The following is a 21,710-nucleotide window of genomic DNA, read 5'->3' on the forward strand; positions in this document are numbered from 1 at the left end:
TGATAAGTCATGATTATATCTGTGACAGTAAATCTTTGCGCTGCATTTTACAAATAATGAATGGATTTACGTTTCATTTAATGCTCACTGTATTATGAAAGAAAATACAACCATAAGTAATCTGTAATGGCAGGAGATAAAGCCGTGAAGGTCCAGGCCATTCCTGTTGGCTGATAGTCGCCATGCAATATCGCAGAGAGAGAGGAAGCGAGGATATTAAATATTATGTATTTCTCCGTCTATTCTATTGTCAAGATGTTTGTTTTGTCCTTTTAAAATGAATAAAGGAACAACAGAGTGTCCCACATAAAACAAACATGCCCACGGCGACTTTCCCACAGCCACAACGTTTATAGAAAGAAGTATTCTGTTTCATTTTTACAGCATGAAAACGAATAAATCATGGCAACGACTTCAAGGTCGTAAATGCATAAGCTTGCAAGGGCCACACACTGTTACTGAATGGCGTTGAGTGTTCTTAGAGATATGATGAAGAAGCCTCATTGCTGGGGGGGGCTACACAGGGAACTTTTGTTTTTGTCCCGACAAAGACATCGAGACAAAATGTGTTCAATCTGTAGACTCCAGCCTTTACCTTTTTTTTATACTATTACTTATGTTTCTTTTATCCTTTTGCCAGCACATATTCGTATAACACCATTTGCTGTCTTTGATTTTAAATGACATTGGATTGTCCAAGTACTAACAAAAATCTGGTGAACTGGCTTCATCCAAGTACCTGGATGACTGAGAATCTCCACACAGACATTGGACTGATTTGATTCTTGTTTTTGCTGTTTTGTATTCTTGTTTTCTATCCGTCCTCTTTGTGAATCACCTTGTAAATGACTGTTTTGAAAGGTGCTGAAGTTGCTATAATTATGAGCATGATTGTGATTTACTCCAGATCACTCAGATGACGACTAAACCTCAATCTCAGTCGGGGGAATTCCTGTCCAGTGGTTAGTGTGAGGTGTGGTGCTGTATTAAAAGCATCCATCAGTAATAACCCAGTTATGGATCAGTAATAACCCAGTTATGGATCAGTAATAACCCAGTTAATGATCAGTTCTAACCCAGTTAATGTCAGTTCTAACCCAGTTAGTGATCAGTTCTAACCCAGTTAGTGTCAGTTCTAACCCAGTTAATGTCAGTTCTAACCCAGTTAATGATCAGTTCTAACCCAGTTAATGTCAGTTCTAACCCAGTTAGTGATCAGTTCTAACCCAGTTAATGTCAGTGAACCCACCAGTGTTATCTTTTCACCTGCATGTCTCCAAATCAACGGGAGGCGGAGTCACACAGGACCGGACTCAACTTGTGGACCTGTCGGTGAGGAGGACAGAGGCAGCCGGGGCAGGGAGGGGTAGCTGCCGACATAATTACAGTACACACAGCGGTGGACCTGCTGCTGTGATTTAACAAATCTTAGGAATAACACCTTCCCTTCGTCGGGGGCTCAGAGACGCTGCTGCTGCTCATCTCTCTGCGGCGGTGCGGGGGAAACAGCGCTGGTTTTAATGGCGTTTGGGAAAGTCTCCGCGGCGCTCCCCGGGCACAAGAGGAGACATTACGGCGCGAGTTAGCTAACGTTAGCTCCACAACAAGGTCAGTTTGAATGGTGGCTTCTGTCGCTCTCCTATTAAAAATGGCACCCACGTCCCCTTCGCTAACTCCGCTCATTATCCCCACACCATCCACACAGGACAGGTAACCGCGGCTATGTTTGTCATCGGGCGCTCACTCTTAGCACGTTAGCATGTCGGTTAGCCCCGCTCGGTGGCTACCGCGGGTCGGTTTTTTTTTTTTCCTCTCCACCCGCCTTTGATGCTCCACGTTCGGGCAGCGGTTGGCGCTGACTCACGGTAACCGCTGCGGTGTGTGGAGGTTACGGCTTCGGGAGGAGGCGGCGGTACCGGCGGGTGTAGCCGGGGCTCGGGCTAACGTTAGCCGCAGTGTTTTGGAAAGAGCCAGGCGCCGGAGCGGTGGTTTTTTTTCTTTCGTTTCCGCCTAGAATAAAAACAGGTGCACCTCTGCGCTAACCACACAGACGCAGGACAAAACACTTAACGCAGCCACTTAACAAGGCGGCCGTCTGTGCGCAGTCTTTGGGGGGGATACTTCCACCATGAAGACGGGTCTACCAGTGCGGGCAGCTGGGTGGTTTATCAAGGTGGAACGTCGAAGGTGGTGTTAACACTTCCAAGGGCCTCGTCTACCGAGTCCGGCAGAAACGGGGGCAAGTGAAGCGGGGCCCGGTAGCTAAGGTTTTTCTCTTTTTTTAGTTAGCTAATGCTAGCTGCAGGACTAAACTGGCTACTGGGACATAACAACCTTTAACCACTGACACATTTGATTATAACATCAATGTCTGTTTTATTCAATCACACCGAATTGGGATGTGTTGTAATTACAACACATGATTGGTAATGTTTCCTCTCGCAGGATGGATGTAGCCTAACCTAATATTAGCCTGGATTCCCCAACGTGTTTGACGTTGCAGTAGATCCAGTAGGTTTGTTTTCACCTTGTGTAACGAGCTGGTAAATGTGTGGCCGCAAATGACCTGTTTTTTGTTTTTTTGTTAGTAGCAGGAAATGATTCAGTTCACAGGAAGCGAGATGACCATCTGAACATCTGATAAGTTGTTGAGAAGCTCAGCAGAACAGATGTTTATCTTCGCCTTTTGTTTTCATGCTCGAAACTGTGCTCTCGCCTCACGCTCCTCTCAATTCATGAAAAACACAAATGATTTGTTGACTTCCACTCTGGGGTTTGACAGCACATGGCGGTGGCTAAACGAGTTTGCTCTGTGGTCATCACGCTAGGTTACACTTTAACTCGGCCAAGGCCCATTTTGTGTTCTCCCTCTCCCCACATGTTTCATCACTTTGCTGAACAGTGCGGAGGGCAACACAAGGGAAACATCCAATTGCAGAGCAAGCTTGTCTTGTGGATATGTTTGTTATTCAGCTCATGCACTATCCAGAGGCTGCTGGATGTGGTACGTCAATTCAATCGCCCCGAGTGCCACTGTGCATCGGTGTCCTAATTATTTTTGATGGTTTTCATGTTTTAACTACAGTTGAATTGCAGAAAACATGGATACTGTGGTTGTAAATGGTTTTGTCCCCCTAGTCGTGCAGACCTCAGAGCGTAGTGGGCAGAAATCACCCACACTCCAGCCACTTTCATTGTTCTATTACAAAAAGTACAATGATATAAATACAAAAAGGTCCTGTCATAGAAACTGAGGTTTTTAAAGTGTTTAAAGTTTAAACAGTTGGAAAATACACCCATCTTATTATACTCATTTCCCCAGAATGAAGATCTTTACATGAGCCTTGATACTGAGGCTTTTGAAACTATATCTTTTTTTTTAAATATTCTAGCATGAGTGCCACATAGCTTGGGGCCCAATTCTGTTCTAAAGAAATGATCAATATGATAACAATGAGGCACAATTACTCCCTCAATGACCCATGTGAATGTCTTTAAAGTGGGTGTGTTCATGGATACTTTTACAGGCAGAGTGATTGTGATGAAGAATAATGAATGAGGGTGTAACAGGTCTCAGACAGGGACTCAAACCGTGATCGTATTGCGAGACAGGATAATGTAACGATACCCTAACTTTACTGAATGGACCTTTAGTCAGAGATCGATGTCTGAGCTGAATCATGGATTTATAGAATCAAACGCCTCAAACAAGCAAGTTTTGCTCAAGCTTCTCAAGGTCAATCTGCTGAACTACAGGCAACACAGCTTGATTTCTAATCTTGTCGAGTCCTGTTTCAGTTACCTGTTTCCTCAAATAACAAATCTTTGTTACTGTTAAGATTTACCCATCTCAATTGCAACCTATTGTGTGCGTTTCATTTTAATATTGTTTAGTTGCTCATTAGAACGGCGTGTTGAAACACTGCAAGTCAGCATATGAAAACGTTTCATATTCCTTAATGAGCTGTTTGAATTGAATTCTGAATTACTCACACTTTTAAATGAGAGTGATAAAATCTAGGCCACATTGTGAAGAGATTACTTTGATGCTCAGATGGGTGTTTTTTTTCCTTGCATGGCAACAGCCTGAGGTGAAGTGTAGTGCTCAAATCTTTATTAAATTAAGCTTATGGGCTAAATCTATTTTGATGTTAATTTGTGTTTTACATATGAACACCAAAGGATGGCTGAATCAAGCAATACGTTTACACTCAGCTGACATTGTAAGTCATTGAAGATTTGCCTTTGATCGTTTTTTCTTATCAAACTGTTAAAGTTTCATTCTTACGTAGTTTACCACTGGTAAAATGTCTTCATGGCGGGTAGCCACGCCAAAGATTTTGGTCGCACATGGGAAGCAGTTGGTTTGTACCATGTTAAAGGGCAACATTTTTACCTGCTTCACACAACACAAGACATACACAGCCAGGACATCCGGGTTAAAGTGACTGGAACGATTCAGATTCATGGTCCAACACCATTGATTAATAGCTAACAGAGATGAGCAAACACAAACACACACTGTATTAGGTTAGTATTCCACTAACCTAATACAGTACAAACCTTAAGGCTCATCTAAAGCATAATCATCCTGTTTACCGAGCTGGTAACATATATTCTGTGCCAAATGTTTAATATTTATTCAAGAGCAATTTATGTTAGCAGAGCTAATAATGTTTTATTTATTCAGGATATTTAGCTATTTTAAATTCGAATTTCGAATGTCAGACAGAACATTCAAGAACTAAAGGTTCATTGCTCTGTGAAAGGTTTTACTTGCATGATTATGCTGCAATATGTCAGTGGTGTAAAATGGTTTCAAGATAACAATAATATCATTTATCGCAATCATATCTGGGACAGTGTATTGTCCAAATTTGTCATTGTGGAAGGCAGACCTAATATTTTTAATAATGCACCAAGTAAGATGTTTCCCTGCACAATTAATGTCTGTCAAGGAGGTTACGTTTTCATCTTCGTTTGTTTGTCTGTAGCACGGATTACCACGAAACTTGTTGGAAGGATGTGACATCGGCCAAGAAAGAACCCATAACATTTTGGTTTCATTTAAGGGGCCTGTTGGGCCTTGGCAGAGATATGCACTTTACTGAGTGACATTGTAGTGTTTTTTTTATCTTTTGGAGATTTTCTGATTCAGGAGGAGGTGGACTCGGGAGAAGGTCACGGGGTGTAAGTAAATCCCTCTGAGTGACTGGGTAGATAAAGATCACAGATAAGGTACATGTCTCAACCTGGTTAATGGGTTAGGAGAGACATGACTCAGGACTCGCTATATCTGATTGTCATAGATTTTTCTTTCTGTAAGACTTCCATTCAGCAACTAGACAAAATGGTGACGGAGGCTACAGGATCCCTGCGGATGTGAATTGATTGTATGTTTTAGTTGTCCCAGCTGGCAGTCTAGTCACAACAGTCCACTTCTGTAGACAATATATACCCACAGTAGATCACCATCATTTCCACTGAGGACATAATTTCACGATATAGTTAGAGTTCTTTTGTCCTGCTTTTAATAGCCTACATGTTTTTATTAGTCACCAAAAGTAGACCATCTGACAGAATAGATGTTCCCAGCAAATATATAGTACACATTTGCTGCCTCTGTTATCTTTACAGGTTTTTGTCCAGTGATGAATCATACATTTCTAAATGCAAAAGCAGTGGGTTGGTCTGTGTCAATAGCAATGAGATGAGATGTGCGCTCCTTGCAGTTGAATAATAAAGAAAAGCAGAGTTAAGGAGACGGACTCGGCTCAAATTCAAGCAAAAATTGATTTTAGTGGTAAGATTTTTGGCCCGTTAACAAAAGGCTGATATTTAATTTGTCAGAAAGGAGATAATTGCAACTACACAATTCATAGTTGTACAGGCACTTGATTTTTAGTGGCCTTGGTAGAATTAGAATTAAGTGAAACATTTGATGTATTAGCATCGTTTCAGTTATAAAAGCGAGATACAAATACAAAAGGCTGTGTTGTTGATTATTGACCTAATGTTTTATATGTAATGTGTTCCCAAAAAGGTGAAGGGATATTCTGATAAATTTTTCTGTGTTTTATTTGTCTAGTTTTACTTTGACACCAAGAGGTCTATACTCAGACTCTGAGGATTCACAGCCGGTTCCCACAGATCTGATCGCTCCACCTGCAACAGTGTTCTCTATTGAAAATCCTTCTGCCCCATTCAGCAGGGTAAATACAGGCACTCATGTGTTTAATAGGGCACAGTTAGAATACATGAATTGCAAACAAGTCTTTTTAAATGGGTTGTAAAGGTGTTTAGAAAAGGCTCAGATAGTAAGAACTAACTCAGAACACAAACGTTATGGTGATTGTGTCCTTGTGTGTCAGATACTTTTTTATTATTACTATTTGTATTTATATTATTACTATTTTATTTCCTGTAGGAACATATTTAAACTAAATGCGTAAATGTAATATATCACATCAGCAGTGATAGTTTTATTAGGATTTGATTGGAATGGTACTTTCTTTTAATGTAATTCAGGTTTGGGCAAAATGTATTAATTTGTCTTACTGGGCGAGTGAGAGGATTGAACTACAAGACATGGTTTGCATGCACGGCTGATTTAAAGAATCACTGCCTTTTTATTACGCTTATTAAATTTGATAGATTAGCCTCAAACATTGAAACTGAGCGACTTTTACTGCCTGTGTTGGATAAATACATAAATCGTTTGTTGGCCTGCGAGGTGACTGTCCCATTGCAGTGCAGCCATATTTTACTGGTCATTTCTTGATCATTCATTGGTCATGAGTCATAGGGATGTGGAAGGGTGAGCTCAAACTGCATAGAACAATATTAGAGGAATTATTGGAGGAATTTGTATAAAATACCTTCTACTAACACGGCACAGACGTTAGAAGCCATGTGCCAGTCAGGCATTAGGGTTCCCGGCTACTGGCTGTCCCCGCTCTGTCCGTTTGTGAGTGCTACAGGATTGGGGTTGGCTGGGTCAGCACAACGGAGGCTCTGGTTCCAACCCTCAGGGCATCTAATTAAAACTTACAAACAACCTTTGACACTCGTACATCTCATGAAAAGACTGTTACTCAAAATACAAAGACAGATAAGTGAATACCGTATCAGTAGGATAACCTGTTCTTTAAGAAAAATACATAAAGACAAGGGGGAGAGTTACTTCCAAATATTGCTTCAGTTAAAAATTGTCGTGGGAAGACAAATACTATGACCACTCTGCTGTTGACTCATTCATTACTTCATGTATAATAGACACTCTGTGGAGTTTGCCCTGTAATGAGCCGTAAATTTTAATTTCGGACATGAATATCTGAGATGACCTATAAATCATTGCCAATTAGTGTCATTACTGAAGGTGTGTGTGTAGGATACTGATGAATCCTTTTAAACTGGTGTTGAACACACAAGATGCAGTTCTAAGAAGCAACATACACTTGTGTTAATAGCGTTGTGGTGGGGAGAGCAGGATATGAATCATTATGAGCAGAAAGTTTACTGTGTAAGCATGTTTGCATTCCACTGATGTTTTTGTCTTTTGGCACTGACATTTGTTTTGTATTCTTTTCTCACGTAGCTGGCTGATATGGCTGTCTAACAGGCTGCCGGAGATATATTCATGGATCACCAAGGACAACAAAGAAGGAAAATACATCTGTGAGCTTAGCCAATAACTAAGGAATCTGACTCATCAGTTTATCATCAGACTGACTCAGTGCATGTGGCCTCGTCAGTTGTTCATAGACATCTGCTGGGCAGCCAAAAGCCCTGTTGCTATGCACTTTAAGAGGAGAGACATGGGCCGAGGGGATGCTTGGAGGAGCGGGCTTCCTTCATGCAGGACTATCCCCCTGGTAATAGGGCTTCTAGTGACCATGGCCCAGGGCGCTCTGCCAGAACAGCGAGAGACAGTGGTGGAGATGATACCTTTCGAGTTGGAGGCTTCCATGCAGTCCTCTGTGCTCGCTGAGCTCCAGGCTGCTTCATCATCTATGGGTGAAGGGCCACCTACAGCTATCCTAGACTCCTCTGCAAAGAATGGGGGAGTGCACACTGGCATACCTGACTCCTCTGCAATCGTGGGCCAGGTGTTCCAGTTGAAGGTTCCAACCGGGCCTGCCAATGCAAGCTGTAATGTCCATGTAAGTACACTATAGATTTGACATAACAAGAAAAACTCATTTTTTTGTGGAATTTACAAATAATTGCATTAAACACCTTAATTTCAATGAGATCACAAGGAATCAGTCAATTAGAGCAGCATCTGTGTGAATGAAAAGAGACTAACAATGTGGTGTGGAATTATGTTGTATCGATGGACTGACGTTTACTTTTATTTGTTTGTTTGAATTGACACAACACAGTACAAGGTTCATGGTTAACATTAAAACTATCTAAAATGTATTCCTCCCCGGATGTTAATGCTAAATAAAATGACTAAAAGCTGAGCCTAATTTTGTTACAGTATATACAATAACACTTTATTTTGGCCTGAGCTATACTCATTGTATCATGAAAGATGAGGCCATTTTTTATGTGAACTTAAATTCACTATTACATTTGTTATTGTAGATTTATGTCCCCACAGGGACTACTTTGTTCACATGGCCAAAATATGTTTTGTCATTGTAGAAATACACAATATACTGTTTGTATTCCTCCAGTCAGATTTGATCACTGTATCACTGCTGGTTGAAGCTGCCTGTGGTGCAATTTGTTCCAGTCAGACTTTTGAATGAGATGAGATTATTATTGGCCCAAGTGGTGATGGAGAATGATATCCTGTCATACAGTAATAACTCAAAATAAAGAGTGATGACTCACATAGTGGTTATTATGAATAGCAGCGCACTCTGCTTCCTGTTCACATTTGGCACGATTTGATAAACTGAATGGAACTGGGAGGGGTTTGAGGTTGTAGAGGTAGTGAAAGCTTTTCTGCTTTTGCTCTACATATTTTGAATGTTTAACATTCATCTGCGAGAATTTTGTAGTTGCTGTTTAACTGCCAACTTGGTCAATATGAAACAGAGAACTGAATACAGAATTATATGTTTGATCATTGATTCACTGTTTTAGTTGTGCATCAAATAAAACCAAACATCTCCCAGTTTATACTTCAAAGATTTCCTTCTCTCATAAATGATAATAAAAGTTAAGCTCCTAGTCTGACTGAGTAAGCACTTTTCAGTCATTACTTGGGTCCTGGGAACTTTTTATGTTCAGTTTCTGATATGATCATCACTTAAAGTTAGTAATGAGTTTTGCAGTTCAGTACTTAAGTTTTATCTCAGAGGTTTCTCTATAGTGTAAAATGGTATTGATGATATGGTTTTTTCCTCTTGTAGCTCACTGAAACGGGAAAGGAGACTTTACCCACCTGGTTATATTGGGACAAAGAAAGCTGCATCCTGAGAGGTTTGGCCCTGGAGCAGGATAAAGGTGTGTATCATATCTTGGTGTCTGGAGAGGAAATAACCGAGAAGACTGGCAGCCAAGTGTTCCCCAGTACAGTCTTCTCTGTTGAAGTATACCCAGAAGAAAGGGCAGACACTGAACCAGCCCTGCTTACGCTACAGTCTGACATCAGTGGCCTCCAGCCTTTCACCTGTGGCTCTGAGGAACCTGTCACTGTCCTCACTGTCATCTTGGATGCTGATTTGACAAAGATGGCTGCTGAACAGAGGGCCAACTTACTGCGCATCATGAGAAAATTCTCACATGTGCCCCTGGAGCACATGAGGGTGGTCCCTGTTGTTAACAACCGCTTATTTGACATGTCTGCTTTCATGGCTGGACCAGGGAATGCTAAGAAGGTGGTGGAGAATGGTGCTCTACTGTCATGGAAACTTGGATGTGCCCTTGACCAGGGCAGCATCCCTGATATTAGCAGTGTCCAATCCTCAGCAAAAGATGGGACCATGTCAGCCAGGCTGGGGTACCCAGTGGTTGGCTGGCACATTGTGAACAAAAAGCCCCATGGAGTGAAACGGGTCAGACGGCAATTGAACAATACTCCTACACCAGTGCCCTCTCTGCTTCCTCCAACTTCCCACCCAGAGCCCCCTATACGTGTTGTTCCCACCCCGACTTCGCCCTCTATTGCCCCAGCAACAGACAATTCGGCTCCGCCTGTCCGAGGCCCTTTGCCGCTTCCAGTGAAGCCTACAATGAGGGTCAGGGATCAGATTGCCCACACACCTGTCTTTGGCCCCCCCCAACCCACAAGAGTACTAGGAACTACAAGCACCATCCCTATCCAGCCAACCATGACCAGGCCAACAATTGTAGAGGCCACTGCTGTGCCAACACCCCCAAGCACCACCAAAAAACCCAAACCCTCTTCCACAAGGAAACCCAAGAAAGTCAAAGCTTCCACTCCAGCTCTCCGGGAACCCAAGTCTACCACAACTAAACCGCCCAAACACACCACTCCTCCCCCCTTGCCTCCAGACTTGAATCAAACCCCAGAGATCCGTAATGCCATTGATCAGGTGAATGCGTGGGTTGGCACTTACTTTGAGGTTAAGATTCCTCCCGATACCTTCTTTGACAAGGAGGATGGTACAACTGATAATCTGCGTTTGACTTTGAAGAAGACCCCAAAAGAAGCAGTGAGCGAAACATCTTGGATCCAATTCAACAGCACTATTCAACTTCTGTATGGGCTTCCAGAGGAGCAGCATGAGGGGAAACATGAGTACTTTATGTTGGCTACTGATAAGGGCGGGAAGAGCATCATGGATGCTTTTGAGGTACAAGTCAACCGATGGTCTACAAACGACAAACCATCAGTTGTGTTTGCTGCTCGTTTTCATGGTGACCCCAAAACTTTAAGCAATGATGTTCAGAAGAAGATTCTTTTGACTAAAAAGTTGGCCTATGCCCTTGGTGATCGCAATAGCAGCACAGTGACCCTGAGGAGCATCACAAAGGGCTCCATTGTGGTTGAATGGACCAATAACAGTCTGCAGCAGAGTCCTTGCCCAAAGGACCAGATTACAGTTTTGAGCAACAGGATCTCTGATCCCCAAGGTACACCTAAACTGGCCTTCATCAAAGCCATGGAGCCCGACTTCAAACCCATCAACATTTCCATTCGTGGTACTAATAAATGTCACAGCTACATATTCATTCCACCAGGAGAGGTGCCAGTGCCTGTCCTTCCTACAGCTACACCTTCACCTGGGACAGGTCGTAGGAGCAGTGATGATGTTTACCTACACACTGTTATTCCAGCTGTAGTGGTAGCAGCTCTACTGCTCATCGCCGGGATCATTGCTATGGTCTGCTATCGGAAGAAGCGCAGAGGGAAGATGACCATAGAGGAGCAGGCCACTTTCATCAAGAAAGGAGTCCCTATTATATTTGCAGATGAGTTAGATGATTCCAAGTCACCCCCGTCTTCCAGCATCCCCCTTATCCTTCAGGAGGAAAAGCCCCCCCTTCCCCCTCCAGAGTACCCTAACATGGCTGGCCCCCACTGTACCCTGCTTAACCAGGATCTGCTAGAGGAGTATTCTGTTTATCAAGATGATGACCCTAATGCCCCTCCTTACATGCCCCCACCACCATTTACTGTCCCCATAGAGGGAAAAGGCTCTCGCCCCAAGAACATGACATCGTACAGGTCACCACCTCCTTATGTGCCTCCCTAACGCACACTGGAGCTTTCAGTTTGGAAAGCAGGTGCAATGTAAGGATGCTTGTTGAAAACTACTGCAGGAGCAACTTTAATGTTCAATGAAATGGCTTTGACTTTGTAGAGGAGCAGGCAACCATACCCATATATTTGACCATCATGGATAAAACACTGTATCTCTCAAATTCTACTACTGGCACAGGGCAAATGGATGGGGAACAGTTTGTAATTGCCAGCACTCTTTTTTTTTTTTTTGTTGTCCTTCAAATCTGCTTTTGACTTCTTGCATATTCTTTTTTTGTCAGTTTTATCTTCAATGACGTACTATTTCTATTGTATAGAAAATAATGAAGAAGCAGGAAAGACTGAAGCCCATGGGGCCTTTGAGCAGATGTCACCATGACAACAGACTCGAGGCTCTCCCTCACAATGTTAATCTTTATAAGTTCTATATCACTCTATCTGTCCTTCAGCTAGGTTTACTAAGATTTTGCACCTGTTATTTCTAGAGGGGAATGAAATACAAAAAGCCAAACTGAAAGCATGAAACACTTAATTTACACAAGAATCAGTTTGTTTCTTCTTCTTGATCTTTCTGTGTTCTGTTTTATGCTTTGCTCCCTCTCGATAATAACATGCAAACCTTGCACTTATGCAAATTCTTGTTAAACCTTGCACTATGTGTCTTGCACAGAATTGAACACACTTAGGTGGTAGTCCAATAAAGAGAAGAAAATATCTTTTTGTATCCTTGAACTCGCCACATGACTGAGATTCCTCTGGTAATTGATCACGAAGGACATTACACGGATCATGCCTGTTGGGGATGTAGCCTAATTAAGTTACAAGACAAATAACTTCTTTTTTTTTTTCTCAATGTTTGTGCTACTGAATCTGCTTGTGAGATGACTGGTTTTTGCTGTTGCCAAGGTGACGTCTGTGGGCACAAGGCAATCCTTTGAGGGTTGCTACAACAATAATGAACGGGCCAATGGAATTCTGTGGTCCACAGCGAGGGGAGAACTGTCAACGAGGCGGATCCACTGTCTTATATTGAATTGGTTGTATGGGTGTGTGTGGGGTGGGTGGACAAGAGTACTGTAATATCACTGCTCTGCCTCTAGGGGTTGCACTGTTCAGTTGAGTGCTCTGCCTGTTGTCGGCTCAGATGAGGCATGGGGACGTGGGGATGTACATAATTGTGTGCCTGTGAAATTAAACAACTCCATAATGTTAGTGTTTTATCAGTAAACCTAGTCGGGGGGGGTGAAAGGGGAGGGCCAGCGTGGGAAATTATTTTATTTTTTAATTGTATGTCTAGATTTATGATCACAATCATGAAAAAGACTTTATAGTTTGTGACGGTACAAAAAGAACGTTTACTTACCCATCACAAAAAAAAAAATAATGCATTATCTCAATATGATGGGCAACAAAGAAACAACAACAATATGTGAATTATGTACATTTCATATCTGATATCACCATAAGAAAAATGGTTAAAGATCTAATGTTTTTACTGAGTTTTTGATACAGTCTTAAACTTGTTTTATGAAAATATATTAATAAAATGTAATACTATTTGTAAAGCCTCAAAGATGGTGTACCGTTCATTTTTGTGGAAGCAAGTGGATTTACTATGTTGTATGTACAATATTAAGGGCTAATCAACAACATGTCAGGTAAGTAGAATGCAAAATACAGTAAAGTCACTGTGTTCTGTTTTCACAGTCGGCAGCTGACTCAAAGCAGTAACTTCATGAGAAGTCCAGCCACTCATTCTTCATCTGTGAATCTACAGCAGCGAATCAAAGACCTGTGTCATTTTTGAAGTCTTGCTTAAAAAATATAGTCTTGACACAGTTTGGGAGAAAAGCCCCATTTGGCTGGAATGGTCGGCTGCGTTTTGGCTATAACATGAGCTTCACACTCTTTGTTGTAATAAAGAGACACAGCAGGCTGCCCTTGCGAGACACTGATATTTTTAGAGAAGCGCTCCCTTTCTGTGGCATTCAGGTGGGCATGGCTTTTTTTTGTTCTGGAGAAATATCAATAACGGTGACTAATGGCTGCCCTTAAATTCTTTCAGCACTGAGCTCGTGTGATGATGACTTACTCAGGAGAGGTCAAAACCTTCCATTGGACGTCTCGTTGCAGACAAATGAACATTTTCAGAGAAAATTGCAAAATGAGACCTTATGCTTGTGATGTCGCAGAAAGAAATCCCTCAACTGCTGTGAAAGCTTCTGTCAATAATGTACGATGTTTTATGAATTCATCAAAATATTCTCCCATTTGTACCATCCAAAAAAAATAACTCAAAACCCCCTGGTGGTCTCCTGACTGATCTTCCAGAAAGGGAAAAACATAATTTTTAGCTCCCTGAAAAAAGCTCATACCAATCATGTGTTCACAGTGGTTGTATATATTTATGATTAATTTACTGTAGGGACTGAAACTGAGAAAGTATTTTTTAATGGCGGTGCTATAATTACGTTTTGTCCTGATCTCATTTGCTCCAGTCTTACCAGTCCAATTTATCACTCTACATAATTGGTAATTATGAGGTTGTGTTGCAATTTGAGTAAAAGAGTCATTTATCAATTAGGCAACAATCGTCTAAGTGTGGGCGACTGACTCCTTCACAGCAGATATTAGTAACATTGGACTTGTAGCTACAGCCTTATTAAACACAACTCATTCTGTGCATCAATATACAAAGAGTATAAAACATTCAGTACATTACATCACAATATAATCACGATGTCGCCCACAGTAAGTTTTAGAAGCAGAACATTGTTCAAGAAGGAACGGAAATTACATCTGACTTTTAGATTATCCAGCTTTAATATCCCAATTTGAATGGAGTTTCAACAATAAGTCTTATTAATATATACGTTTAGAAACAACTAATTCTGTAAGTCAGTTTGAAGCTGTTATGCTAATTGATGGTTATAAGGATTTGCTGTTTTTTCTTAACATCTATTTATTATAATAATAACTATTCATGCAGCACCTTTCAAAACAGCCAAGCTTCACTTTGCAACAGCTGTTTTGAAAGTTGCCATATAAATAAAGGTGATGATGTAAACTTAAGGAAATATTTCACTTTTCTTTGGGAGGTTTTGTAGAAGAATCAATTGACTCCACAATCAGATTATCTGGTGATGAAAATAATTGTCGGTGGCAGAGATGGAAGGTTTTAAAAAAGGGTTTGACAAGTCTTTTTTTTTTTTTAATCGACTCTTCATTACACATAGTTTGTGTTCAGTAAGACATCTGGAAACATACAGCTGCAGGAATAATGACCTCTGACGCTCTTGAATATGCACTTGTTGGATGTTTTTGATCCTTCAGCACATGATGGACTTGATGGGGGGGGGGGTTGCTGGTCACTGAGGGACACGAGTCACATCCTTTGATATATTGCGACTGAGAGCAGCTCTTTGCAGCTGAGGTTGGAACAAAGAACAGAACCGAGGACAATTGCAAACTTATAAAAAAAAAGATCTGAAAGTATTGACAAAGTCGAACTTGTTCAAATTTACCGAGTCACCTGTATTTTTAATGACTTCTTTAATGCCTCAGTGGATCAATGAACTGCAGCTTGTACACCGGGACTTGAAACAAGTACACAACCTACTGTAATTCTCTCAAAGCACATCTCCTGAACTCTGGGCTCTGCTTTCTATTAATACTCCTTGAAGGATCATCTAAGCGCTACAACAGCGGTTGAGTAGTTTGAATCTACAAATGGACTGGAGCTAATCGATAGCAGCAGCCAGTAGGAGGGATAATGTGGGTGTATCAAGATGAGGAGCCGAGGCTATTTCATGCCCTGCCAGTCTCTTTCTTCATCAACCTCCTGTGTGCGCTCATAAATAATGTACAGGGAATTAATGTTAATGTATGTGATGAAAAATGTATAACCTCATGAAAACCTATAGGAGGGAGTGACCTATAAGTTGTTGATGTGTCTATTGCACTGGGCTTGAAAGCCTCCTGTTGTGGTCGCTTGCATCGCCGCGCACAAAACCACTGAAGGGAGATGACAGCAGTTTAAAAGGTGCAGATGAATGAATGTTTTGCTGTGTGGTTGTTTGAAAGTGCTTCAGAGAGTCGCTGTTTACGCAGCACCTTTCTGTCAGGGCACTAATCTAAACCACTGTTTTATAAGTGTGTTTTAAGATCCTGTGGTCGTAACCACCTCTAATTAGGCCTGTGGCCGCGCCAGGCCAAAGCCTCAGTGTTAACAGGAGGATCATTATTTCCTCTGCTCAGTTTCATTGACACAAATGTATTTTTTCTTGATTGAGAAATGACAAAGGAACGAGTCCTCGTGTGCAGCACCGAGCTGGAGGAGGCGGGGAGGTGATCCGCTGTGTGATGGTGGGCAGCGCCACACGATGTGGACAAGTCAGTAATAGGCCTCATTAGATCCCCAAAGCACAGGAAATGTGTCACTTTGTTTCCCATTCAGCTGAAAGCACAATGATCAAAAGACACCGTGATGATAAAGGATGATTTATCCTATAGTCAGAGAAGCAAGGGCGGTATATATGTTTCATATTTTCATATTTGATCATAAATAATGTGCTGTTACAGATACAGTTCAACTGGAGACCAACTATACAGATTCTAACGGATAAGCATAACAAACAGGAAGTGAATCAAATTGAAGCCAGTTTCATTTATCCTGATATGAAGCATGTTGATCCTTTGACAGTTTCACTTTGCTGTTGGAGGTGAAGTCGTTATTCCCACTGGGATGTGACGCTGTGAACTAAATGTGTTTGAGTGTTTATGTGTTTGAAGTATTTTAACAACGTGTTGACACCTCTTTCCAACATTTACATAACAACAAAAAGAATCAGGTGTGAGGGACGTAGAAATCGTTTAAAACATATACACGTTCGTCTGTTTGGCACCAAAATCTTCGACGACTTGCCCATTTGTTCCATGTTGAGATGCCGTAAACATTGATTTACCCAGTTGGGAAACCATTTTTAGGATTATTCCAATATCACATGTTCGCAGGGTAATATTTACTGAACAGGATCAAACGCAAACATGTCGGCTGATGTGATAATAGTCATGAAGTGGAAAAACACATGACTCTGACCAGCTTGTTGAGCTTCTCAACACGAAGCCAACTGATCGTTATAAAAATACTGTCTGTAATTTAAAATGACATGATCAGCCCTTTAAAACAGTTGCATGTGTTACACGACCACAACTTCCCACAGTTGTGTTTATGTTTCACTCAGAAAATATGGTGAAGACAACAACTGCAGACTTCACCCAATGTCTCCTGCTGATGTCTTTCTCAGTCTCGTTGATTTTCTGCTGTATCATCTCTTTCCCTGCTGAGAAGAAGCTGGGTACAAAACCGTTGGATCATTTATTAGAGTGCAGTCTGGTGTCGAGGGATAAACTGAATAGTTACCTGGTGTTTGCCCAAAAAAAGAATGTGAATAGTCGGTAAATCAGTTGAGTGAAACATTTTGTGAAGGTGGGAAAAGAAAGATATGCAGCATTTCAGGAAATGTCACCTGTCTCCTTTTCCTAGAGAGTGATAAGATCATTTGTTTTTCTCACGTGGTTTTAGATAAAGCACGAACAAGGAATCAACTCAGGGTCGTGACCTGTGAACCCTGAGGTCACAGCAGGTCGGGTTTGTTGTGTGCATTACAACACTGTCTCTGAAGTGTGTTCTTAACTCTATTTGGAACTGATTTGATGCTTTGAGTAAAAATGGGTTGTTTATTTATTTGACTCTCAATGTGAATTTTTATGTCAAGGTTATGTTTTCACCCATTTTATTTGTTTGTCAGCAGGATTATGAAAAAACGACACAAGCGAATTTTCTGATTTTTTGGGGGGGGGGGTGCATAACCCAGGGAAAATACAGGATTTTTTTTTTGTTTACTCTCTTTAACAAATGCAAAATAGTGAGTTCTCCAACATGTTCCTTCATTTCTCAGAGAATAATTCATGGATCCGGATGGAAAAATAATCAGGCATGTTCAGCCGACCGATATTTGAAAATTGGTGCGTATCCAAATAAAAATCTAAAATTTAAATTTGGTTTCATAAGGGGACTGATGGGCCTTGGCGGATTTATGCTCCCTACTGAGTGTCCTTCAGTTTTTTGTTTAAAAATTAAAAAATCTTTTTAGGATTTTCTGAGTCAAAAGAAGGTGGAGTTTTGAATTATTATGATTGTATGAAGAACTCTAAGAATACAGGATCTTTTGGAGCATGGAAAAGTTTTGGTGTTTGTCACCTGATCTAAAACCAGGCCTCCATTTCTAACAACACATCCAAACACTGGTCCAGGTTTTTCAGGTTGGAAAACAGTCGGTTTAAGTTATTATTAAAGAAGTGATTGTCACTGAAGGCTTTGTCGTCCTTGGTGATAAAAACAAGTGTGTTGTGTCTGTTAGTGCAGCACTGACTCTCTCCCTGATGAAGCAAAGTCCTCATCTCAACTCAGGCTGCAGCTCTTCCTCCCACTGCCAATGACTGCAGCTCCATCTTGTGAAAGAACGAAGCAAGTTCATCTGACTGCTTCGTCAGTGCAGACACAATGAGCTTGTTTGCCCCCGAGCGCTGAACAGGAAGTCTGTTCAGAAGTACGTGTTGTCATCCTGCGGTGGTGGTCGTGCAGATCTTACATTTGGAGACAGACAGTGGGAGAAGCGTGGCTCTGAGGCACGACGGGGCAAAAGCAGAGGGAGACAGACATCACTGCAGCATCAGTAGATGGCAGTAGCATCACACTGAGGCCCAGCTGCTGATTAATAACCTTTACATGAGATCATCATATCTTTCATAGACAAAGGAACAAGTAGCCTTGAGCTGTGGTAAACAAAGTACAGCCACGATCATTTATCAGGAGCAGCGTGTGTGGACCACAAGATCCCATCGTGAGATATTTGGTGTTAAAATCAGTTCCCAACCTGAATGTGAATCAAAACATGTGACTGATGTCTGCATCTTTATTACAGATCATCAGCGAGCGAGTGTTAATTCCTGTTAATAATAAAATGTGCGGACTCGCCGCGAGTCGCAGTCGTAATTGGAAAGGGAGATAAGTTAGAATAGCTGTCATCATTCAGTCACAGATTTAGAAAGTGTAGACTAATTGCATTTTCCTTCTTATCTCGTAAATTGGATCCATTCCCGAGCCGGGGATGGAAATCCCCGTCTTCAGTCAAAGAAGGAGGCCCATTCGTGTGCATGCTGTGGATTTTCAGAGGCGTTGAAAAAGTGGCTGCGGCATAGAAGGGGTGGGGTGGTGGGGGGGTCATATCCAACTAGAGGAGAAAACATGACAGATGCTTCGTTGTACTGGCTGCATGCATCGGCGTTAATGGTGTGAGCAGCATCTGAAGCCGAGGCTCGCTGCAGGCGCCAAAGGCAGACACTCGCCGTGTGAGAGGTTATTAGAAACATTTACATGGATGTGCATTTGAGTGCAGAGAGGAAGCAGTGGTTCTGAGGTCAGGTTAGACCCCCCCCTGCTCTGCAACGTCTAAAAGCAACCGCCCGCCTGACGCGCAAAGATCACAGCTGAATCAACATGATGCTTTTCTTCTAAATTATACACAACGCAGCAGCGGGATCACTGTCTCTTCACGCACCGTGCACCACATTCCTGTCTGTGGCCTGCGTTGATCTGGAAACTCTTTCCTGCGTCATTACTTGGAGCTCAGACAACAGACAAGATCTGAAAATAAAACATGAGGGTTGCTCGGATTGCGCTCACGGTGCAGCGTTTCTCTCCTTTGCAGGCGCCGTGTGATCTGCCAGTCTCGTGTTAGCGCAGGATGTCTGTGCAGAGCTTTGGTCTCGGCGTCCTGCGTGCTCCCTGCTGGCCCGATGACCAGATGGGTCAGTGGCTCTGTAGCTGGGGCTTGGCGGGGCCCCTTCTGTTCTCGGCGAGGGTCCACTCATGGGATTGAAACCCCAGAGTCCGGAATCATAGAAGTGGGATCACAAGCTAGATGGGTCGCAAGCTGAGCTGAGACATACACACACACACACACGCATATGAATTCAGTGCACACGCAGGTACATTTACAACGTGCACAGCAGGCCCGACGTGAGCTCCATAGCAAACTCCTGCAGGAGATAGATCTGTCACAGGGCAGAATGTTTACAGATTAACAATGGAATTAACAAAAGAAAATGTGATTTTATTCAACGTGCCCGGAGCGGAGGAGCTCTTTTATCGTTTCAGACAAGCTGTTGAGGAGGGTTGCATTACCGACGTGAGATTTCTCTCCGCCATGTCATGTGGAAATTTAGTCCAGTCATCTTCAGCTGTTATTGCAGTCCATTAACTCCATTGTGAAGATACATAATTGATGCCGCCTTTGGGTAGAGTTTAATCAAATGGAGAGCGCTCCACACTCCAGTGCCAACTGAAAAATGAGACACAGAATATTCAGCGATGTAGTTTGCGAGGAAAGACTATAATTCACGCTTTGAATTGATTCATAATCATTTGAGTGTACAGTGTCCTGCACAATGCCCAGAGTCCAACCCCACCCGTCGCCGCTCAGCTTTCAGAGGTGGATTCCTGTGAGGGAATTAGGAGGCAGAATTGGGATCAGTTTTTAAGGAGAAGGACACGAGGTAGAGACATTTGTTTTCTACTAATCTACTCCGAGACAAACAAAAAAGCAGGAATGGGATTTGTTCCCTGCACCTTTTGGGCTTCTCAATGTCACTTCATCTTTGTTTGATGTGGATTTCTATCACTCCTCCCTAACTATTCATTTCCATTTCAAAATTTGTTTCTCTAAGGGATTTACTTTTCTTTGAAATAACAGTGATCTGCGTGGGAGGAGGAAATGCATTGTTTATGCCGTGCTCCTTGAAAGAGCTTAGCTCTCTAGTCAAATTCCATAGCCAGCCAGCACTTATCTCTGTCAGCTCCTGTTTAAGCTACAGATGATCTGCCTCGGTTCAAATGCTGCTGGCTTTTGTCGGTGTCGTGAACCTGAGCTGCGATACGACGCTAAAAAAAATCGACTACTTTATTTTACATGAGCTTCTAAAGGTTCACGCAGCCGAATCACAACAAACATGCAGCACAGTCGCAGGATGTACGCCAGCACTTTGTACTTTATTTTCTCCAAGACAGGGGGGGGGGACCGGGGAGAAGCAGGCAGATTAGTAAACCTACTCGGCTGCGAATTCAGGAGAGCGGTTCCTTCATTTCTCACTCCACCGTCTTAATAACACAACAGTCAATTAAATCCACAAAGAAGTCAGATATGTAATTTTCAAACAATCATTAACTGGAGGGGAGATGGAATTGAAACTCGGATGGGGACGAGATAAGAGGGGGAGACAGCGAGAGAGGTAGAACAGTAATTACAGTAGAGGCAACACATTCGAAATGCCCCAGCCAAAAGATGAGTGGAGATAAAGGAGGTGACTGAGCTAATTGTGTATTGTCAGAATCCATATCTCCCACCACTGTCAAGTGAGCAAATTTATAATGTATTCTCTCCACCCACCCGACTCCCCCCCAGGAGAAAAGATGGTGCGATGCAGGGAGAGAGATGGAGAGAGAGAGAGAGAGAGAGAGAGAGGGATGAATAAACACCAGGAGACACTAATGTGATGAGAATGATGCCTGGTCCCTTCCGCCGATTAAAAATGCAATAAAGCCGTGACACAAACACACGGTGCAGCCTGAGCACGACGGGGCGAGGAGTAGCTCCCTGAAGTGGCACCAAGTGACCCCAAACTAATGCATACACTCCGAAACATAGGAACTGATTCTTGGGTCCCCTCGTAAAAAACAACAACAAATCAAACAAACGCAGTGGAGATGCATTCCCGAGATTTGCATGTAAGCTTCCTCTAGGTGATAATTAGGGCCTGTGAGAAGGAGGAAGGTTTGAGTCACATCTAATCACTCTCTGTCTTATTGTGCGGCTAATTATGAAAATCCCAGTGTCACTGTGCTGGTAACAGTAACTGGCCTTGTTTGCCGAGAACAGAGGAGATGCAGAGAAGACGCCGGATA

The 21,710-nt window shown here is 42.3% G+C and overlaps 1 protein-coding gene across 3 annotated transcripts; it reads left to right on the top strand.

Moving 5' to 3' along the window:
* The first annotated feature begins 1,304 nt into the window (after nt 1-1,304).
* LOC118111429 (dystroglycan 1) lies at nt 1,305-13,259 on the top strand. 3 transcript variants are annotated; one of them, XM_035160011.2, is made up of 4 exons: nt 1,305-1,608; nt 6,089-6,212; nt 7,598-8,162; nt 9,369-13,259. In XM_035160011.2, exons 3-4 carry the CDS (start codon nt 7,740-7,742, stop codon nt 11,676-11,678), a joined length of 2,733 nt encoding a protein of 910 aa, XP_035015902.1. In that variant the 5' UTR covers nt 1,305-1,608; nt 6,089-6,212; nt 7,598-7,739; the 3' UTR covers nt 11,679-13,259. The 3 variants fall into 3 exon arrangements, with proteins under 3 accessions (XP_035015902.1, XP_035015901.1, XP_035015904.1); XM_035160010.2 differs by lacking the exon at nt 6,089-6,212; XM_035160013.2 differs by lacking the exons at nt 1,305-1,608; nt 6,089-6,212 and adding an exon at nt 1,866-2,258.
* The last annotated feature ends 8,451 nt before the right edge of the window (nt 13,260-21,710 follow it).

This window comes from Hippoglossus stenolepis, chromosome 6 (genome assembly GCF_022539355.2).
Source record: "Hippoglossus stenolepis isolate QCI-W04-F060 chromosome 6, HSTE1.2, whole genome shotgun sequence".
Lineage (NCBI taxonomy): Eukaryota > Metazoa > Chordata > Actinopteri > Pleuronectiformes > Pleuronectidae > Hippoglossus > Hippoglossus stenolepis.

What these genes read in the sequence shown, in the direction of transcription:
- LOC118111429 (XM_035160011.2), top strand. Translation starts at nt 7,740, where the DNA reads ATGTGGCCTCGTCAGTTGTTCATAGACATCTGCTGGGCAGCCAAAAGC. An exon ending in ATGCAAGCTGTAATGTCCAT is followed by an intron (nt 8,163 to 9,368) that starts GTAAGTACACTA and finishes TTCCTCTTGTAG; the next exon opens with CTCACTGAAACGGGAAAGGA.